The following is an 18,035-nucleotide window of genomic DNA, read 5'->3' on the forward strand; positions in this document are numbered from 1 at the left end:
TAAGTACCGCAGAGCTAGCACAGTCATTTGTTTAGTAGTTGTTTAAAGCAGATCTAATGGTTCACACATTGTTTCTGCGTATTACCAGATGATATTAACCTTTGGTATGTGACAGAGTAGTTTTAAAGGTACACTGTGTCCTAATTAGCGACATTTGGCCTTGGTAGAAACAAGGTATAAATATGTTTTCATTACCCTAGATTCACTTTAATATGAAAATAATTTTGATTTTGCCAACTTGGAATAAGCTATTACATCTACATCGAAGGGGTTCATCTTCCACAGCAACAGTCATCATACATAGCCATGTTTCTGCAGCAGATTGAAATGAACAAAGTAGTAACAAATCTCTTTGTGTGGTAGGTGGCTGTTACAGACATGTCTTCGGGCACCAGGCGGTGAGGAGTGCGAATAGTCTGCCAAAACCTATGTTACAAACTGAGTTTACAAATTTTTCCTGTTTTCACGTTTTAAACAATAGCACTATGTAAATACAAATAAAAACTAATCTCATCGCTCTGCATCCTGCGAAAAGTTGTTTTCAAAAAAAAAATCAAAAAGAGCTGCTCTCCTTTCATTTGCGTCCAAAACAAATGCATAACTCAACAAGAGTCACATCCTTGCTACATTGAGGGATGGTGCTCATGGGAAATGGAGTCTTTTTCCTGGAAAAACAGATTCCAGCCAAAGGTGTCACTGCTATCATCGCCAACCAGATAGTCCTCACAGTGCCTATAACAAGGACTGTAAGTTTGAGTCGGCATCCAATGTTAAAGAAAGCCCAATTTAACTGAAGGTCATTGATCTAAAATTCATTTCTACTCAATGTTTCAACAGCAAGAATTTAACATGAATACATTAATGAATGTGTCCCCAGCTCTAGTCTAGGCAAAAGCTAACTCCCATAGATCAGAACATTTATGGATCAATCATGAATAGGATCAGCTGACCAGTTAAAGTTGGAGACAATCGTTTGTGAATCCTTTATAGCAGCATAAAGCATGTAGCTCATTCTGAATCTAGTGTGCAATCTTTTGACCATTGTTAGTCCCACTGAATATATCCCTAAAAAGCTGTCGCCTTGTAAAGTTTGAGTTCTAACTGATAATATGCGCTCCCCTGCGGCGCTCCTTCTGCTGGAGTAACCACAACAGATGCAGGAGCTGTGTTTTTGGACTTGAAGAGGCAGCAGAACAGACCCTCAGAGGACTGAGCATCTCTGACGATGAGTCTCCCTCCTACTACGAGCTCCAATAAATAAATCATGAATAAAGTTTGAAATAGAACAGAAGAAGCTCTGCTCCATTTGGACTGCCTCAAGTCAGAATAAAAGGAGGGGGATCATGGATATGGATGGTATAAAAAAGAAAGATGATGAAAGCTGCTGGGTTTGCTCACCACCTCTAAATCATACGATATTAAAACCGACGTTAAAAATGTATAAGTCACGTTTTTGGCTGGAGTACTTTGAATATTCATGTAGGAACTTGAGGATACTGGTCTATTAAATTCTACGAGTCAAACAAAAGCATCAAATACTTTGTAGACATTTCTGTTTTCATGCAGCAATTCTATTCCTACTGTTAAAGCTTAACAGCAGAATTTTGACATTTAATTACGGGGATGTTATTTTGGTTTCATTTAGACATTCTGAAAGTGGAAGAGTTCCTTATATGGCTTCTTTGTCACTTCACAACAGAAAGAAAAGAAAACACTCATACAATTTACTTTAGACTGACTTCAGGAGGCAGAAAGTGTCTCAGAAATTCATAAATGAAAACTGAAGTAATCATTTTCCTAACAGACTCAGAGATTTACTGATCTTTTTTTCATTAGGATTTCATGAAGCTCTGCAGAGAAAAGGATGCTTTGAATTTGTGAGTAGTGTGCAGCTTTTCCCAGTCTCACATGATCTGCCTGAGCTCTAGTTGGGGTTTCCCCGCAGTCTGCAAACAGCGCGATGAGGTCATCGTTAGGGTTTAAACCCAACATGAGCTTAATCTGGGAGATAAGTGCTGGATTTGGATTTAGCTCTAGAAAAGGGTCACGCAGCTACAACCACTGAAACTGTCAGTAAATGTGCAGCTCAGACATGGGATCCCCAGCTGTTACACAAACACATCTTCATGCTGCCAAATAGTTTGACTCTTGGAAGATTCTCCAGTGTTAGAAGTGATTTCATGCTCTCTGCCACTGTGGGCATGCTGAGTTGCAGGGATATCTATTAATCAGCAGAGTATGCTCGATATGATGTGAAACTGCACAATTTGGAAAAGTCTTTTTTTTTCCACTTCCTTCAAAAACTCTTTAAAAATGAACCGTTTGAAAGAAGTAATGAAATGCTTTTATTTTTCAGAGTGAGCCTACAAAGAAGAGATGTGAATTCTTGTTGCAATTTCTTGTTGTTTTTAATTTTTTTCTCTAAGATATTTTGATTCAGTTCATTCTTGGTGGTTTTTCTGATTTCTAGACTTAAGTATCCTCAAATGATCCTCATGTAGTCTATACCACACTGTATAGATGTCATGGATAGTTATAATTGTATGCTGAAGAACCCCAAGCAAGAAAAAAGAAAACGGGACAGTTTTTCAAACAATACTAGCAGTGCTCTCTGACTTGGCAAAATGGTATTTAGTATTTCAAAAAAGAACAAAATCTATAGTGTGCCAGCAATTCCCAGATGTCCTGCTTATCAGGGAAAAATTCTCAGTATGCATCGGGCCAGTCTACATCATATACCGTTTTCTACAATGCAAGGCGCTAATGCTATTCGTCTTCTTCTATTTCTGTTTATGTTTTTATGGGTGGCACCCAGTTTTAGGTGCATCACTATACCTCAACACTAATGTTTGACAGTCTGTGAGATAGAAGTAAAGAGTTGATACCCATCTAAGGCTGGGTGGTAATTGATTACGGCTACAAAGTAAACCAAATCATGTGAGGATGATACGGAGACTGTTTTTCCATCAACTGTACTTCCGCTTTCTGAAACTGAAAAAACAGCATAGCGTACAACAAAATAGACCAAACAGAACAGTCGTACTACATTCAAAAGCAGCAGGCAGTATGCAAGGTATGTAATAGGTAGCTTGAAGTTTGGAAAACAGCCTTAGAACCACGCTGTTGCAGTCTCGTAGCCCATTGAAAATAAATTAAAGCCTAACCGCAACACGAAACACCTTTAATTAAAAGTTTAACCTGTTTTTGTCATACAAACTTAAATCAAATTTAACCAGCCATAAAATAAAGTGAGGACAACCCCTTTCTGACATATTCTTAGCTAGCTTGTAGCATATGCTAGCAGCGCTAAGTTCTTTTACATGGCTCCAAAACAACTGTAGTAGCAGCACTTGTAAATTGTGTCCACTGGACATTTACAAAGGCTACAATGTGTTTTTTTTTTTTTTGTTTTTTTTTTTTTTTTAGTAAAGAATATCTTAATCTATGTAGAATGAAGGCCAAGTGTACAAGCTAGTTCAGAAATCGTTTACTTACGTTTTTAGAGGCATTTTGTTTAGTCATTTATTCAGATATCATTTGCATGATTATGTTTTGTTTTTTATTGAGTAAAACCATGAAAATGACCCCTCGGACAATGGCAGGCTAACTAAATTAGAAACTCTTTAGGATAAGGACCTGGAGGGTATCTTGGTATTCCGTGTCTCAGTTTTTCCAAACTCTAAATGACAATTGTGATGAAAGCTGTTCAAATAAAGAGGTATTTTATTCCATTCAGGTTAATTGAAGTCACCAAGGGAGAGAAATCACGCCTGGGGAAAGTCCCATTTAGGTCCTGAGCTGTCCCACTCTCCTTCTCAGAGAGAAATGGGTCAGTAGAGATTGGAGACGATTATTAAAAAAAAAATAAAAAGCGCCCTTGCTTCTTGTTCCCTCTGTGGCAGACCGTGCTCACAGATTATGCGCCAATTAAAGTCGACACAGAGGGCATTAGAAGGGTTTTGAAGGGATTTACATGGTGCTGTCCACTCAAATGCTGCATGCTTTGAGGATGACATCATTTCGATCACCTCACATACCGGCTGCCCCCCCTCCCTCCCTCACTGCCTTAGAGCAGCCTCACGCGCACAGTAACCCGTTTACCTGCGGTTGTTGTCCCGTGTCTCACCGGGCTGAGCTCTCCACAGTGCGTTTCTACTCTGATAGGAGGAGGAGGACCCCATCACTGCCTGCCCCTCCACTACCCCTCCCATCCTGCTCTCTCCTCTCTATCTCTCTCCACTGTCGTGTTTACTATAGGTGAGTTAGCCTGTATATAAAATCCTGAGTGTGCGCAGATCTCATCCTGAATAGGATACTGGAAAAGAAGGAGGTTTAAGGAGCTGGGAAAACAAGCGAACCGTGAGGGAAGAGCTGTAGCTGTGTTTACTGCGCGCAGGTGGAGAAGACGCGGTGGATGCAGGGAGGAAGAAGAAGCGTTGATGTTACTCGGAGATTTATTTAGGTGGCTGTCATTGTATTATAACCTCACCTTTAGAGCGGAATACGCATTTGCAGCAGCGATGAACTACAGCTGTCGGAAATAAGGTAGGCAATGTTTTTGGCACCGTTCTGACATCTTAAGCAGGAAGACGAAGGGAAGCGTGTGGCTGCATTTACCCCAAAATTGCGCATCCGATTTTCGGATATTCTAACTGTATGTGTAGCTGTTGTATATCCGTAACGTGTATTGTTGGTGATGTATCTGTGGTGCATCTTCACAGCGAGGAGTGGAAGCGATGATGCGCGCAAGAAGCCCCTGTGATACATCCACAATGCACCGGCCTGCATCCGAGCGTAGCTCCCTCCTCCTCCTTCTCCTGCTCCGGTTGCTGCTGCTTCTGCAGCTGATACCCAGAAATAAGAGCCAGAGCGGGGCTATTAGCAGACAGGGAGCAGTGGGATGTGAATGATTTGTGATTATTCCAGGTTTCAGACACCAGATGTGTCTCAGTGGTTGGGTTCCTCTCTGTGTAGAAAATTATAATGAGAATGTTTTTTCCACACTTTGAGCTTTGCAAGGTGGTGGTTTGGTTAATGAATCCTCCAGGCAGTATCTGTCTTGATGTTTGGGAGCATCCATGTGATAGTTCCTCTTCTTATATTATGAATTATAGATGTTGGGCTATACACTGCTGTAAATCAGGATGCAATCTCCTGGTCACACATCAGATGTCATGTACATTTATGTCAGAGAAATTGTCACGGTATCTTTATTCATTTCTTGATAGCAAGATACACTAGAATGGACAATCAGGAGGACAAGACACCTGAATCCTGCATCACAGTGACAAGACAATCACCTGGAAAGAGAACCCATGTTTTGTTTTGTCACAGATGCCACTGTACAGCATGAGAACATGATAATACCATTTTGATTTGTATCATTGTTTTGCTCAGCAGGTAAATCCCATTACTTGTGCCTGTCAGAGAAACAGAGGGAGCACTTGAAAAGACTAAGAAAAGAAATAATGCATTTTCACTCTCGGCCAAGCGTGTACATGCTTTCGTCCTTGGAGGAATGACGAGCTTTGAAGAGGCTCTGCAGACTCCCTCGTTATTTTACAGCCATCATCTCATCTCAGCCATTTTAATATGCCGGCGTTTCTTCCAGTGTGGGATGTAAATAACCAGCTGTGGCACCACTCTCCCCACACAGCTTTGGTTTTCTAGTTCATTAACATACTGCAGCACCTACGTGAGGTTGTCAAGTATGAGGGAAGGTATTATATGGATACTTCGTCCAAGTTTGCACCTCTCTGAGGCTTTCACAGATTTATGGTCCAGACTGTTTTGCTGTCCTTCATTCACGCACCCTGAATCATGTTTCACATTGTAGTATTGATTTGATATCCTTGGAGATCAGACACTGTGACTCATCCTGATTACTAAGACCATGAGCTGTATGATTGCACTCACTGTAGTTTTAACCTGTATTTTCTACATCAAAAATACAACCAGAGAGCATGATTTTTTTTTTCAAAAAGGCAAAAAAAGAAATACCTTTTTAACAACAGGGGATTTTTGTGTGCAGCACTCCTTTGTATGCTTATGATGCTACTGTTTACTCAGAAACATTGTCTCTTTCCTGCAGACCCAATTCTCAGTCCTTGAAGCTTCTCTTTATTTAAAGCTATACGGCAGTTTCTGAGTGACACGATGAAGCAAAATTGGCTGGATCCAGAGAAGCAAAGCAAAGAGCATGAATGTACATTTATTGATCACCGCTTGAGGAGCTTCTATTCTTCTTGCAGTTGTAGGTCATTTGGCTGCAGCCAGTTCATCTGTTGTTTGCGATAAATTAGTAAGTTAGAAGCTAAAACTTCTTCCCATTGGCTCAATTAACCATCCTCAAAAAGTTACAATCTCCGACAAAACTAATATTAAGCATAACCTTCCATGTCGGCTCTTGGAGTGTTAGAGAAAAACTACTTTTGACTTAAGCACTTGGTCATGACAGGTGAGGTTTCTGACCTGTTTCAGAAGTTTTGTTTTGGAATTGTTGCTAAGACTTTCCTCATCTAAGAACTCACTTTATCTGCAGCTGAAGCTGGCTCCACATGGAAAGCATTAAGATTCGAGTGTTGTGTTTCTTTTCATTCATAACCGTGTCTTTCTCTTGTTTTTCTTTCCCCATGCTTAATCTTGTCCAGGCTTCCAGTTCTCCCACTTGTCTGGTGACCAAAAGCACCCATGGCGCTGATACATGAACGTGCCCCCTCTCCGTCCCTCTCCGGCTTCAACAGCCCCCTCTCGGATCCTCCCTCCTTCCGTGCCCTAGATGCCGTGACACCCTGCACCCCTGAAATGGACCTGACCCCGACTCAGTGTGTTCTCCGCAACGTCCTCTCCATCGATACAGGAGGGGCCGTGGAACCTGGAGGCGGTGGAGGAGGGGGAGAAGGAGAGGGACAGACTCCTGGGCACAATCAAACGCCAGGCGAGGAACAACAGGAGCACTTTGCCAACAGTGTACTGAAGCTCCACGAGCATGATGGGAGTCCTGGACGGACGGAGGGAGAGGGGCAGGAGCTGGACGGCAATGCAGTCAGGAGCCAGGCGGATGACACGAGACTACAGTGCCAGTCCACAGGAGGGGGAGGAGGGTTTCTGGAGGGCCTGTTTGGGTGTCTGAGGCCTGTCTGGACCATGATTGGGAAAGCTTACTCAACGGAGCACAAACATGACCTGGATGGTGAGTGTAGTCCTGAAACTGCTTTCAATTCCAACACACATAAATGTACTGGAATCACATTTTTAATGACAGAAACCCTTCTGTTTTACTTTTTATTGATGAATACATAAACATTGAACAGATGGAAAGACAAACAGTCAGGAAATTTAATGACACGAAACAGACAGCAGAGCTTTTGTCATACCATGCTAACATGCCATCAGACAGACAAGATTATACCAGGAATGCAATCTTAATTTAAAGAGGGTTTTACTAAATTAATAATTACAACTCACCTGCAAACAAATGAACAAAAGCTGGTTGAAAGGCAGTTTTCAGCCACAAAAGAGTGTGAGTGAATAAATATGTCTGAATGTGTAAGGATGTCTCCTCTAATTAAAAAAAAAGAGGATTAAGCAAATCAAAGAAAATATGAAGCAAGACTGGATCAAGACTTAGGGTTTAAGTCTGAGAAATAAAAAAAGTCAAGGGGATAAGAGGACATTGTGTCTGTTAAATTTAGGAATAATTAAGAGACCTCTCTTGCTGGTTGAATTATGTTAAACAGCTGGTAATATTGACTCCAACAAAAGCCGCGTTGTAAACAAACACTTCCCTTGAAGTGAACGAGCTGCAGCCTTACAGGGAGACTCTATGAAAGCTGCAAAGGGGCTTATTCTCCCTAGATATCCACCCCACTCCTCCCATCCTCCATCTCCCACCAGCCCCCCTAATGAAACTACCTCCCTGTGACGCTGTGTTGTTTATGTCTGCAGCCACTACAATAGCGCAGAGCTCCCCTGAGACTCCTCTGCCAAATCTGCCTCATGAATTATGCATTGCCACGCTCTGACCCCGTGCCTCTCATCTCTATTAACGCAAACCTGACACACGCACACACATTTCTATATGTGAGTGGGGATGACTGCTTGCACTCATAAACACATTGACAAATAGGAGCAGTCAATATCAAGCACTGACAAGCGCACATAAAGTCAGATAAGATGTCAAGAATAAAGTTGGTAAAATAAAAACCTCACTATACTTCAGGCTTGAAGTCGGCAGATTTATGTGGTTCCTTGTCTTAACAGCCTTCTGATATTTTATCACCAATTTGATTTCCACCGCTCCCCTCCTCCTTCTTTCCATCTCTCATTGTCTCCCTTTTTTCCCTTTTATCCTGTGCCCTTATCACTCCCATCCCATCTGTACCTTGCTGCTCCCTTTCTGTGCGCGCTGTGACACACACCGACAAGAGCAAAACGGATATTATGAAAGTGAAATAAATACGGGTATTGCCACTGAATGCCTGTCTGCTATATCAAAATGTTCTATTCTTAAGCTGTGATTCAAAGGTACGATGTAGCACAATGGACAGCAGGGGAAATGTACGGCCTTTATTGATTGAGAAAGACAGCAGGGTGCCTGGTGAAGCTCTCAATTTCCACAATTTTTCAGATCAAACAAAGGCAGACCTGGCAGTCATCTTGTGTGTCAGATGAGTCCTTATGTCTGTTCTGTGAGACATTTAAAGGCCTCATTAGAGACTGAATCCCCAATTTATCACTGGAGAACATTAGTCTAACATTTCATCCTTATTAATATGATGAATGTGTCTGAATCTTCTTTATTCCACTGCAGAACAGCAGCAGAGCAGGCTGTAAATTTACTCTGTATTAATAGTCTGTCTTTGGCCACATGGACCCCTGCTGACCCATTGGGAATCCCCCCTTTTTTTTTCTTCACACACACTAACATTACTGCTGGTACCCCTCCACCTCCTTATTCAGCACACATCCACATTAGCCAAATCCCTTCCCTCTTCCAGCCTTCTCCTGAGTGTTGGACCCCTGTTTCGCGTCAGCCCCACAATGGCACTAAGCAGGATTTAGAAGGCTGAGGGAGAATTACTCACTGGAGATTAGAGCTCCCTGTCTGTCTGCCTGCACTGCCCGAGTCTTAGGTTAAGGTGAGGTTCAACTACTGAACAAGATATCAGCCTGGGCTCTGTGCAAACCAGAAGAGCTAGGGCTTACTGTTACATACTGTGACCACCTTTTGCCAAGCAGTCAAACCTCTGGGGTGTTGTGGTCCTGGTTCTTCTTATAGTATCCAGATTTTGCAGTACTATATGTGCTTTGTGTCATTTTTTACAAGTTTTAACTTTTGATATGGGTTCTGATTCATATACATATACAAAACTTGTTATTAGCATGATTTTATTGAAACATGTTGACATCAAAGACATAGCTAAATATCTTGGGATGTAAGCGTCAACTTTTTCTTTTTAGGAGGCAGACAAAGAAATCACATTGCTAATGCTTTTTGTTTACTATGAAGGTAGAGCCAGCATCCAGTTAGCTTAAAGACAGGCAACAAGGAGGAGGTTGGCTAGCTTAGCTATGCCCATAAATACCCTACTATCAAGGTAAGAAAGAAAATGTTATTGATAGTTGCAGAGTTACTGGTGAGGAATGACACACTAGACTATCTGTATTCCCTTGTTTTTAGTCTACATGCCAAGCTAGGCTAACTGGCCACAACTAGCTAAATAAGCTAAAAACAAAGTGGTGTCAGTCTTTTTAATTCGGTTTCCATAAGCTATTAAAGCTATTCCTTTGTTAAGTGAAGATGGTACATCAAAACAACTTCTAGACAAGAGGTGATGCAAAGCTTACAATAACAATTTGAGTAAGCTAAATGCTTCCTTCTCCTCCCCAATCTCAGAAGCATGGGAGGTCCCCTTTGAAGAGATATCTGACCTGCAGTGGGTGGGCAGTGGAGCTCAGGGTGCTGTCTTTCTGGGCAAACTGCATGGACAGGAAGTGGCCGTGAAGAAAGTGCGAAACATCAAAGAGACGGATATCAAACACCTGCGCAAGCTTAAACATCCCAACATCATCACCTTCAAGTAAGAAAAAATGATGCAGGCTCATTAGCAGCATATGATGTCCACACTCTCATAGTTAAGTAAGAGTTTGTACTTTATGAGTTTCTCATGTTTTTCTTAGTTGTAAAATGTCCAGATAGTGGGAGAATATTTTTAGTCAAAAGATAACAGTGTGACCATTTCAATTACATTTTGACTCTAAGGTTTTCTACTTTTATATGAACTCTTAAATGTTCAGTTTGTGATCTAACATGCATACCTCTGCACTCCCCCAGGGGTATTTGCACCCAGGCTCCATGTTATTGCATCATTATGGAGTACTGTGCTCAGGGACAGCTGTATGAGGTCTTGAGGGCAGGCAGGAAGATCCATCCGTCCCTCCTCATGGACTGGGCCATGGGCATTGCGGGGGGGATGAACTACCTTCACCTCCACAAGATCATCCACAGAGACCTCAAGTCACCAAAGTGAGTTTGATCGACCAGGTGGAAACGCGTTGATAAATTAGGACAGAACACTAAATGTTATTAAAGTTGTTGGGAAAAGGTTGAAATAAAAGTCAAAGTGTAATGTGAAAGTAAACACGATGTCAGATCATCGTACTTTGTTAAAGTCAAAGCCATGTTGCACAAAAATTCTGAGGCTGTCTTGTTAAATATTTAATTCCAGCATGCTGATCACATACGATGACTCAGTGAAGATTTCTGATTTCGGCACATCCAAAGAGCTCAGTGACAAGAGCACAAAGATGTCGTTCGCTGGTACGGTGGCCTGGATGGCTCCAGAAGTCATACGCAACGAGCCTGTCTCAGAGAAGGTGGACATTTGGTAAGTATCATAGCCATTGTACTCTGTCCTCTCTGCACTGTTGGACCTCTGCAGTCAGTGCTTATAGTCAGTCTTATCCGTCATAACATCTCATTACTTACAGCCTACTACAGTATAGAGCCCAGGATCCTATTTCCAGAAAATCTATTCTGTAATATGTACAATATCTCATTACATGAAACTCTATAGGGCCCCTGCCATATCTGATGGGTTGCCCTGTGTTAAACCCCGACCTCCCCCTCCCCAATACATCCTTCCCCTGCCTCTCCCTCCCTGCATCCCTCCATCACTCTTCCTCTCCGTCCTGAAAGGAACGCCGGCTAATTTAATAATTGATTTGCCAGATGCTGCAGTGCTCAGGAGAGGCTGGAATAACCTTCCCAGCCTGCGGATGGTTTGGCCTGCAGCCAGGAGTGCATTAGCAAAGAAGTGAAAACAGGATTAAAAAGCTTTTGATGCAGAGAGAAAGCAAAAGTCTAGCTTTATACTGTGCAGTTTTGTTAAAATTCATGCAAAAGACCGAATAATCCTGAACCACTAGGAGTGACTCAGAGGAGAAGCTCTAGAGAAGAATTACCTTGTATGTATTCAGTTCTGTTCTGTGCAACCGAATGTAAGCACCTAGGATTTTACAGTGACTTACTTAAAGCTACTGTGACAAGTTTTAAGCTGGTAACTAAACAGTCTGAAGTAACACAGTTACATGTAACCATTTCTATATAGTTGATTTACATACATAGGTGGGAAAATGAAAGCAGGCTGCCCTAACAGCCTCTTCAAAAAATAACAACACTATCTCCATTTTGACATAATTTTATTTAAGAAGAGTGATATTATTTGAGAAGAGTGATATTATTTGTCAGAAAACTTAAACATCTACAGGGGGCGCCAAAATAAACACATCTTAAAGTTCCTTTCTGGAGCTTTAACCGACAGTCAGATGTAGAGTTTAGTAGAAACAAAGATGTAATTTTAGATCAAGTTAGTTTATATTTGATAAATTTATTGGATCCAAAGCAATGTAATTCTACAAAAACTGTGCTCATCATCATTTTTAATATATCTGGTATACTACGATAGAATGGTACAAATAAAAAAAATGGAGATAAGATTTTCTTTTTTATCTTTGTGAATGAATCTAAAATGTTATGAAATAAACGTTGTGTAATTCACAATGACGTCAAGGTAAAATACTTTATATAAACCTGATAAGTGACCTTAAGTAATCTCTCCTTGTGCATCTATATCATGAATCATAAACAAAGTCATGGTGTGAATCTAAAAATACTCTTGTAAACACAACAGCATCTTTTTCCCCCCACTCAACCCTGCATGTGATGCTGCTGGCACCTTGGATACAGAATGTAGTCTCCATGGAGACCAAGGAGTAGCCAACAACAGACTTTCCTTAGCTACCGTCCCAGGGGGTCTGCTGTGTAGCTCCTCTAATGAACAGAAGAGCTGAAAGTCATGAATGAAACAAGAAACTGATTTGAATGAAGCAAACATATCAAATATATTGTAATAGTTACTCAAGCTTGTGATAATCAAAACTCCTGCGAGGAAATTTTAAGTGGTTATGAATTGGGCTTAAAACTGAGCACTTCAAAATTGTATATTTTAAATTTCAGATTGGAGGACTCATATCATGCTGAATAAAAAAAACTTTTTACTATTTTAATAGCGGGAACTAACAGTAAGTTGTAGAGTTTGAGAAGTTTCGAGCAGGATGATTTTATTGTTTTGATAGAAAACACAATGGATGCCTTTATCTCTTTTGTACACAGGGGGCTCTTAATTTGTTCAACAAATTAACAGGAGTTTTAATTTGGAAGTGATCTGACTTTCACTCCAAAGATTATTATTAACAATCAAAGAGACGTGGCCATCGGTACGGCCTCGCAGTTAAGGTCATACAACCCATGAGACTATCCCTTGTGTAGGTGGCGTAGGTTCAGTTCCCTGCATGTCTCACCCCCGCTCATCCTGTTGCCCTATTCACTGTCCTGTCCTCGCAAAATATAGGCATAAAAAATCCTGAAAAAATAACCAAAAGAAGAATGAAACTCTATAAGTCAAGCTTTTTTGCTACAGGGATTGTTTTGGTTTTGTATCATACAGCGGCTGATAGTTGGAGAAGAATTTAAGAAAGGAAGGCTAAAGATGGTCTTTATGTCCAGTTAACCTAAGGTGATATGTACTCTATTAGAGATTGTACTTAATGTTTAACTGTTGGCCCTATGCTACATGACTCAGTTTTTTGCCCTTTATATTGGAAGTCAGTTTTAAGATCAAAGGAAATGGTCATAATAAAGGCATCAGCTGCTCCCCAGGTTAGCAGCAGCAGCAGCATTAAAATCTCATGCCTTCTATCTTAGACACCATAATATAAAACTGTTGGTTGATTTTGCTGACGCAATTTTTCTAGCCGTAACTCTTAAGAGTCATAGAAATGATTAAGATAAGACATCTTTTCAGTTTTTATTTCCACAGGAAAATACTGTGGGTTGTATTTTTCATTGTGGCTGTGTCCGATTCACAATAGTCCACTCAATGGACGCCTCAATGTATCCGTCCACTCAATTTATCCCACAATGCCTTTTGAAAAGTAGTGTATTAGCGATGCTCACTGTATTAGCAATACATACCATCATGTATTGCGGTTCAAACAGAAGAAATGGCTGAATACATGATTACTGATAACATAAAACAACGTTAAAAACTGCCAGATAATAACACTTAGCTCTCTGCTTAACTTTAGGCCGTCTCACAACTTTGAGCGGAGAAACACGGACGTTAGCCGCTAAACCGTTCATCGCGGGTGATGCATTCACTGGACCTTGTAATTGTCAAACAGAGCATAAGCTCCGCCCAAATATATTGTTTATTTATTGAAAAATAACGTGTAATTAATGTTTGTATTATATTTGTCTGTTGCTTAGTATATTATCGATTATCACTGAAATAAATACCGTTTACAGTTTTTGAGAAAAGTTATAACTGTAAATCCCCTGCCGTCCATGAACGACGCAAGAGTAATTACGTCACTGTCAGCAGCTGGCGAGTGAGTAGTGTCCGAAATGTTGTTTTAATTTAGCTGATTGAGTGGACTATATAGTCCGCTACATCTAATTCACTATTTAGTGAGTAGTGAGTAGGGAATAAGTGAATGATTTCGGACACAATCAAAGAGTAGAAAAGGTTCAGAGTCTAACAAAAAGAGAGATAGGCACACTGATTTACCAGTATCCATTTGAATCTCTTTATTCTGTCTTCATCAAACATTGATTTATACATATGACACAGATCAGATGCAATATTTTGATTATAACAATAAATGTAGTATTATAAGCAATTTAAAAAACTTTTATAAAAGGAATGTGGTTATGCCTTAAAACCTAAACCTCTCACCAGGCACCAGAATAAATAACAATCACCCAGATAAAGATATAAAAGTGGCTGTATTCTTTAGGGAATATTTTCTGAAAAGTTTAGAGTGTGACATTTCAATCATGTTTTCTTTTATCCTTTCATATTATATCTTCGTCAAAGTGTCAGAAAGCAAAATAAAAACATAACATCTCTTCCTCAGGTCATTCGGTGTCGTGCTGTGGGAGATGCTGACAGGAGAGGTGCCATACAAGGACGTGGACTCCTCCGCTATCATCTGGGGAGTCGGAAACAACAGTCTACAGCTGCCAGTACCTGACAGCTGTCCGGACAGCTTCAAACTGCTCCTCAGGCAATGCTGGTGAGTAGACAAGAAGGGAGGAGCAGGAGGAGGAGGAGGAGGAAGAGAAGAGGGATGGAGGATACGGAAAAAGAAAAGTTGAAGCATCAGCACAAAAAGAGTGCAATGACGTTAAAAGCTTTAATTAAGCTGAGAGAGTAGAAGTTGTCGAGAGGAGAGTAATTATGAGAGGAAAGGTCTTTTAAGTCCACGTCCCTTTATTCCTGATGAAACTTTTGTTTAATTTGTTCACAGGAACTGCAAGCCAAGAAACAGGCCTTCATTTCGACAGATTCTCCTGCACCTGGACATCGCCTCTGCTGACATCCTGTCCACACCACAAGAAACTTACTTTCAGTCTCAGGTAGGCATTATATCAATAGTTTAATTGCAACTGTCCTGGGTCAACATCTGTTTTGATTTCTCATGCAATGTTCATTTCAGATTTGGGGTTTTAAACAGTCCTTTAACCCATAAGACATGGAGTCTCCTAAGTGTTTTCAGATTCATCAGATTTATGTTAAAATACTTTATTTAAACTAGTTTAGACATCAGTGATAATATGCTTCAAAATAACAAATGGCTGCTGTATATTTCCAATTAAGAGTGATGGTACCTTCATTTCTCTTGTAATAAGCACATAACCAGACATTAGACATGGTGCAGCTTGAGCTCTGTGTGTCTCTTAATAAAAAGCCTTCTGACAACAACAGCTGCTATCTCCAAAACTCATTTTTCTGTCAGCAAAACATCATTTGTTTTCAGTCTTCTGCAGAAACTACAGGCAGTGCAGCTGCAATGGGGGCCCCTGGCCTCTTGGGAGCCCACTAATAATACCTGTGCTTTCAGTCACAACACATTATTGTTGCTTCTTTGGTCTTTTTTTCCCTGTCACACTTGAGGCCTGATTCATGGTCAGAGAGAAAACCTTTTGTAACCTCCATCATATCAAAGCCTGATGAAGGTCGTGTGATGGAGGAGGAGGAGGAGGGTGTGTGTGTGTGCCCGTGACCAGGTGGGGGATGGGGAGGCAGGAAAAATATCTTGGACTACTGCAGACCCAAACAGACTTAAAGAAGTATAATTGTGTGGAAGAGATGTGTTTACTCATCCATGCACAACCACAGATCCATTTATAACCCAAGCATGTATTATCAGTTTACACACTTGTGCACACGTCCACACACAAAATAAAATTATTTCCTCTCAGCCTTCCTCTGTCACTCACCACACACACCTCTCACTCTTTCCACCCAGCCTTGATCCTTTATTTCTCCCTGTGTTCCCTTCCTCCCCCCAGTTTCTCCCCTCTCTGTCCCATAATGGATTTTTCTTGTGACGTTAGAAAGAAGTATTTGCTGCTGGAGTGTATTGATTGCTTTAATGGCAGGGCACAGAGAGCAAAGAGAGGAAGAAAAAAAGAGGGGACGAAAGACGAAGGAGAGTGCGCACAGAGTCCATTAGCTTAATAAGAAGAGCATCACTCATGCACAAGCAGAAATACACACTCACACTCTCACACACATACATATGTGTGTTGTCTTAGCACATGCATGTTTTGGCACACCCTCATAAATCTGGACTTCCCTCGTCCCTTGATATGACAGGTATCAGATAACAGCTGCCATGCTCCACTGCGTTTAAGAAAATGCCCACGCTGCTTTTTTTGTGCTCATGTCATGTCAGTTTATGTTCAGTTTCGATATTTATGTTTTGATTAAAATCTGACAGCTGAATGGTTTTAGTTCAATGATACACCCAAACCTTAGTCACTCTGAAGGTGAAATTTAATTTATTCTTGATTTTTATGTTTTAATTTTTTATTACTTCTTATATAAAACCCAGGCTCCTTTGACTGTCAATAAAATATCACAGAAATGTTGGCTATTTTGTGATTTAAAACTATCTCAACCTGTTTTATCGCTAATTAATCTTGAAAAAAGTCTTTAGTACCTGCTTTGACACGTGTTTTATATGTTTTCCCAGGTGGAATGGAGAGATGAGGTGAGGCAACACTTTGAGAAGATCAAGTCGGAGGGTACATGTCTTCACAGGCTTGATGAGGAGCTAATCAAAAGACGCAGAGAGGAACTAAGGTTAGCAAAGAAACTGCAACACAGACACTCAAAAGTAATGAATACCAGAAAATACTCACATGTGTAATTAAAGGTTATTTCTTCCTTGAAGAGATGACATTAAACCACCTGTCCAGAAACCAGTAAAATTATAGTTATAGCAGAAAAAAAGACAAATTAATGGGTGCATGTATTAAAGTCCTGTTTCCCTCTCTACCAAGACACGCTTTGGACATCCGAGAGCACTACGAAAGGAAACTGGAGAGAGCCAACAATCTCTACATGGAGCTCAACGCAATCATGCTGCAGCTGGAGATCAAAGAGAAAGAACTACTCAAGTATGAGTGCTTCCAATTATTTACAGTCCATATAAAAAGAAATTAGTGCCCTAAAAGTTTAGTCACGATTTGTTGCTTCAGAACATTGAATCAAAGAGAATTTAATGTTTCTTTTCACACAAAACTGTGCCACTTCTGTAAGGTTATACAAGGAGTAGCATATTGTAGTTTTTCCGCAGCAAAATGTATCACACAGTCACCGTGGTAAAATTAGAGTCATTATTGTCCAAATGCATGAACTAATAGCTTTACTCATCAACACTGGTTAAGCAGAGCGTTTGTAGTGGAGAGCAGGGAAAGTTCGTCAGTAATGCGAAGTGGATGGTTATTATGTCCAGTCACACAGGACCATTGCATGTAACAAAGTGCTCTCTTGTGCCAAGCTGAGTACCCACTGACATCCATTAATCGAGTATTGGCTTTGTGTTTAAACACCAGGAGGGAACATTCGCTGGACAAAAAGTACCCGGGCTGCTTCAAGCACCACAGCTCCAGACAGTCCGCCTCCTCCAATTCCATGGAAAAACTCATGAAGAAACGAAACGTACCTCAGAAACTGCCATCACATAGCAAGAGGTGAGAGGGCATGGGGTTATCCAAACTAGCAGCATGTTAAGGTAGATTTTAATGTTGTTTTTAATGTAATATGATACAAAAAGTCATGGTTCACATCTTTCATCATTAGTCGTAAATTTAGTTAAGAAGCCAACAATGAGCAGATCTTACTTAACTATAGCCAGTTTATGTGAAGTCTGATATTGCTTATCGCCTTGTACCATAGATCCCTGAACAATAGTGTTAAATTTTGTCACTGTAGATATTGGTGTTAAATTTTATTTGAGTAACCTTGTACACAAGCTAACTGCTATAAGTAAAGACTCATACATCTTCTTTACAGTGCTTAATAGCCACTTAGAAGTAGACTGTTAGCTAACAGTGCAACACGACAACAGTTAAGCTAAAATTGACCTTTCCCATTGGTAAGCAACAAATACAGCAGCAC

General features: G+C 40.6%; 1 protein-coding gene across 3 annotated transcripts in view; it reads left to right on the top strand.

The window, feature by feature from the left end:
• Positions 1-18,035, top strand: part of LOC141792268 (mitogen-activated protein kinase kinase kinase 12-like) — a 28,665-nt gene that overhangs the window by 6,209 nt on the left and 4,421 nt on the right. Inside the window, exons 1-10 of one of the 3 annotated variants that reach the window (XM_074673156.1) lie at positions 4,119-4,257; positions 6,651-7,192; positions 9,899-10,082; positions 10,337-10,528; positions 10,731-10,889; positions 14,482-14,640; positions 14,875-14,983; positions 16,606-16,715; positions 16,916-17,032; positions 17,471-17,608. In XM_074673156.1, coding sequence (XP_074529257.1) covers positions 6,691-7,192; positions 9,899-10,082; positions 10,337-10,528; positions 10,731-10,889; positions 14,482-14,640; positions 14,875-14,983; positions 16,606-16,715; positions 16,916-17,032; positions 17,471-17,608 — 1,670 coding nt within the window. In that variant the 5' untranslated portion in view covers positions 4,119-4,257; positions 6,651-6,690. Of the gene's footprint in view, positions 1-4,118; positions 4,258-4,278; positions 4,546-6,650; positions 7,193-9,898; positions 10,083-10,336; positions 10,529-10,730; positions 10,890-14,481; positions 14,641-14,874; positions 14,984-16,605; positions 16,716-16,915; positions 17,033-17,470; positions 17,609-18,035 lie in introns of those variants that run through there. The other 2 variants (XM_074673140.1, XM_074673148.1) reach the window with 2 other exon arrangements.

Source organism: Halichoeres trimaculatus, unplaced genomic scaffold (assembly GCF_033239565.1).
Source record: "Halichoeres trimaculatus isolate MK-OKI-2021-1 unplaced genomic scaffold, fHalTri1.1 fHalTri1_scaffold_1, whole genome shotgun sequence".
Lineage (NCBI taxonomy): Eukaryota > Metazoa > Chordata > Actinopteri > Labriformes > Labridae > Halichoeres > Halichoeres trimaculatus.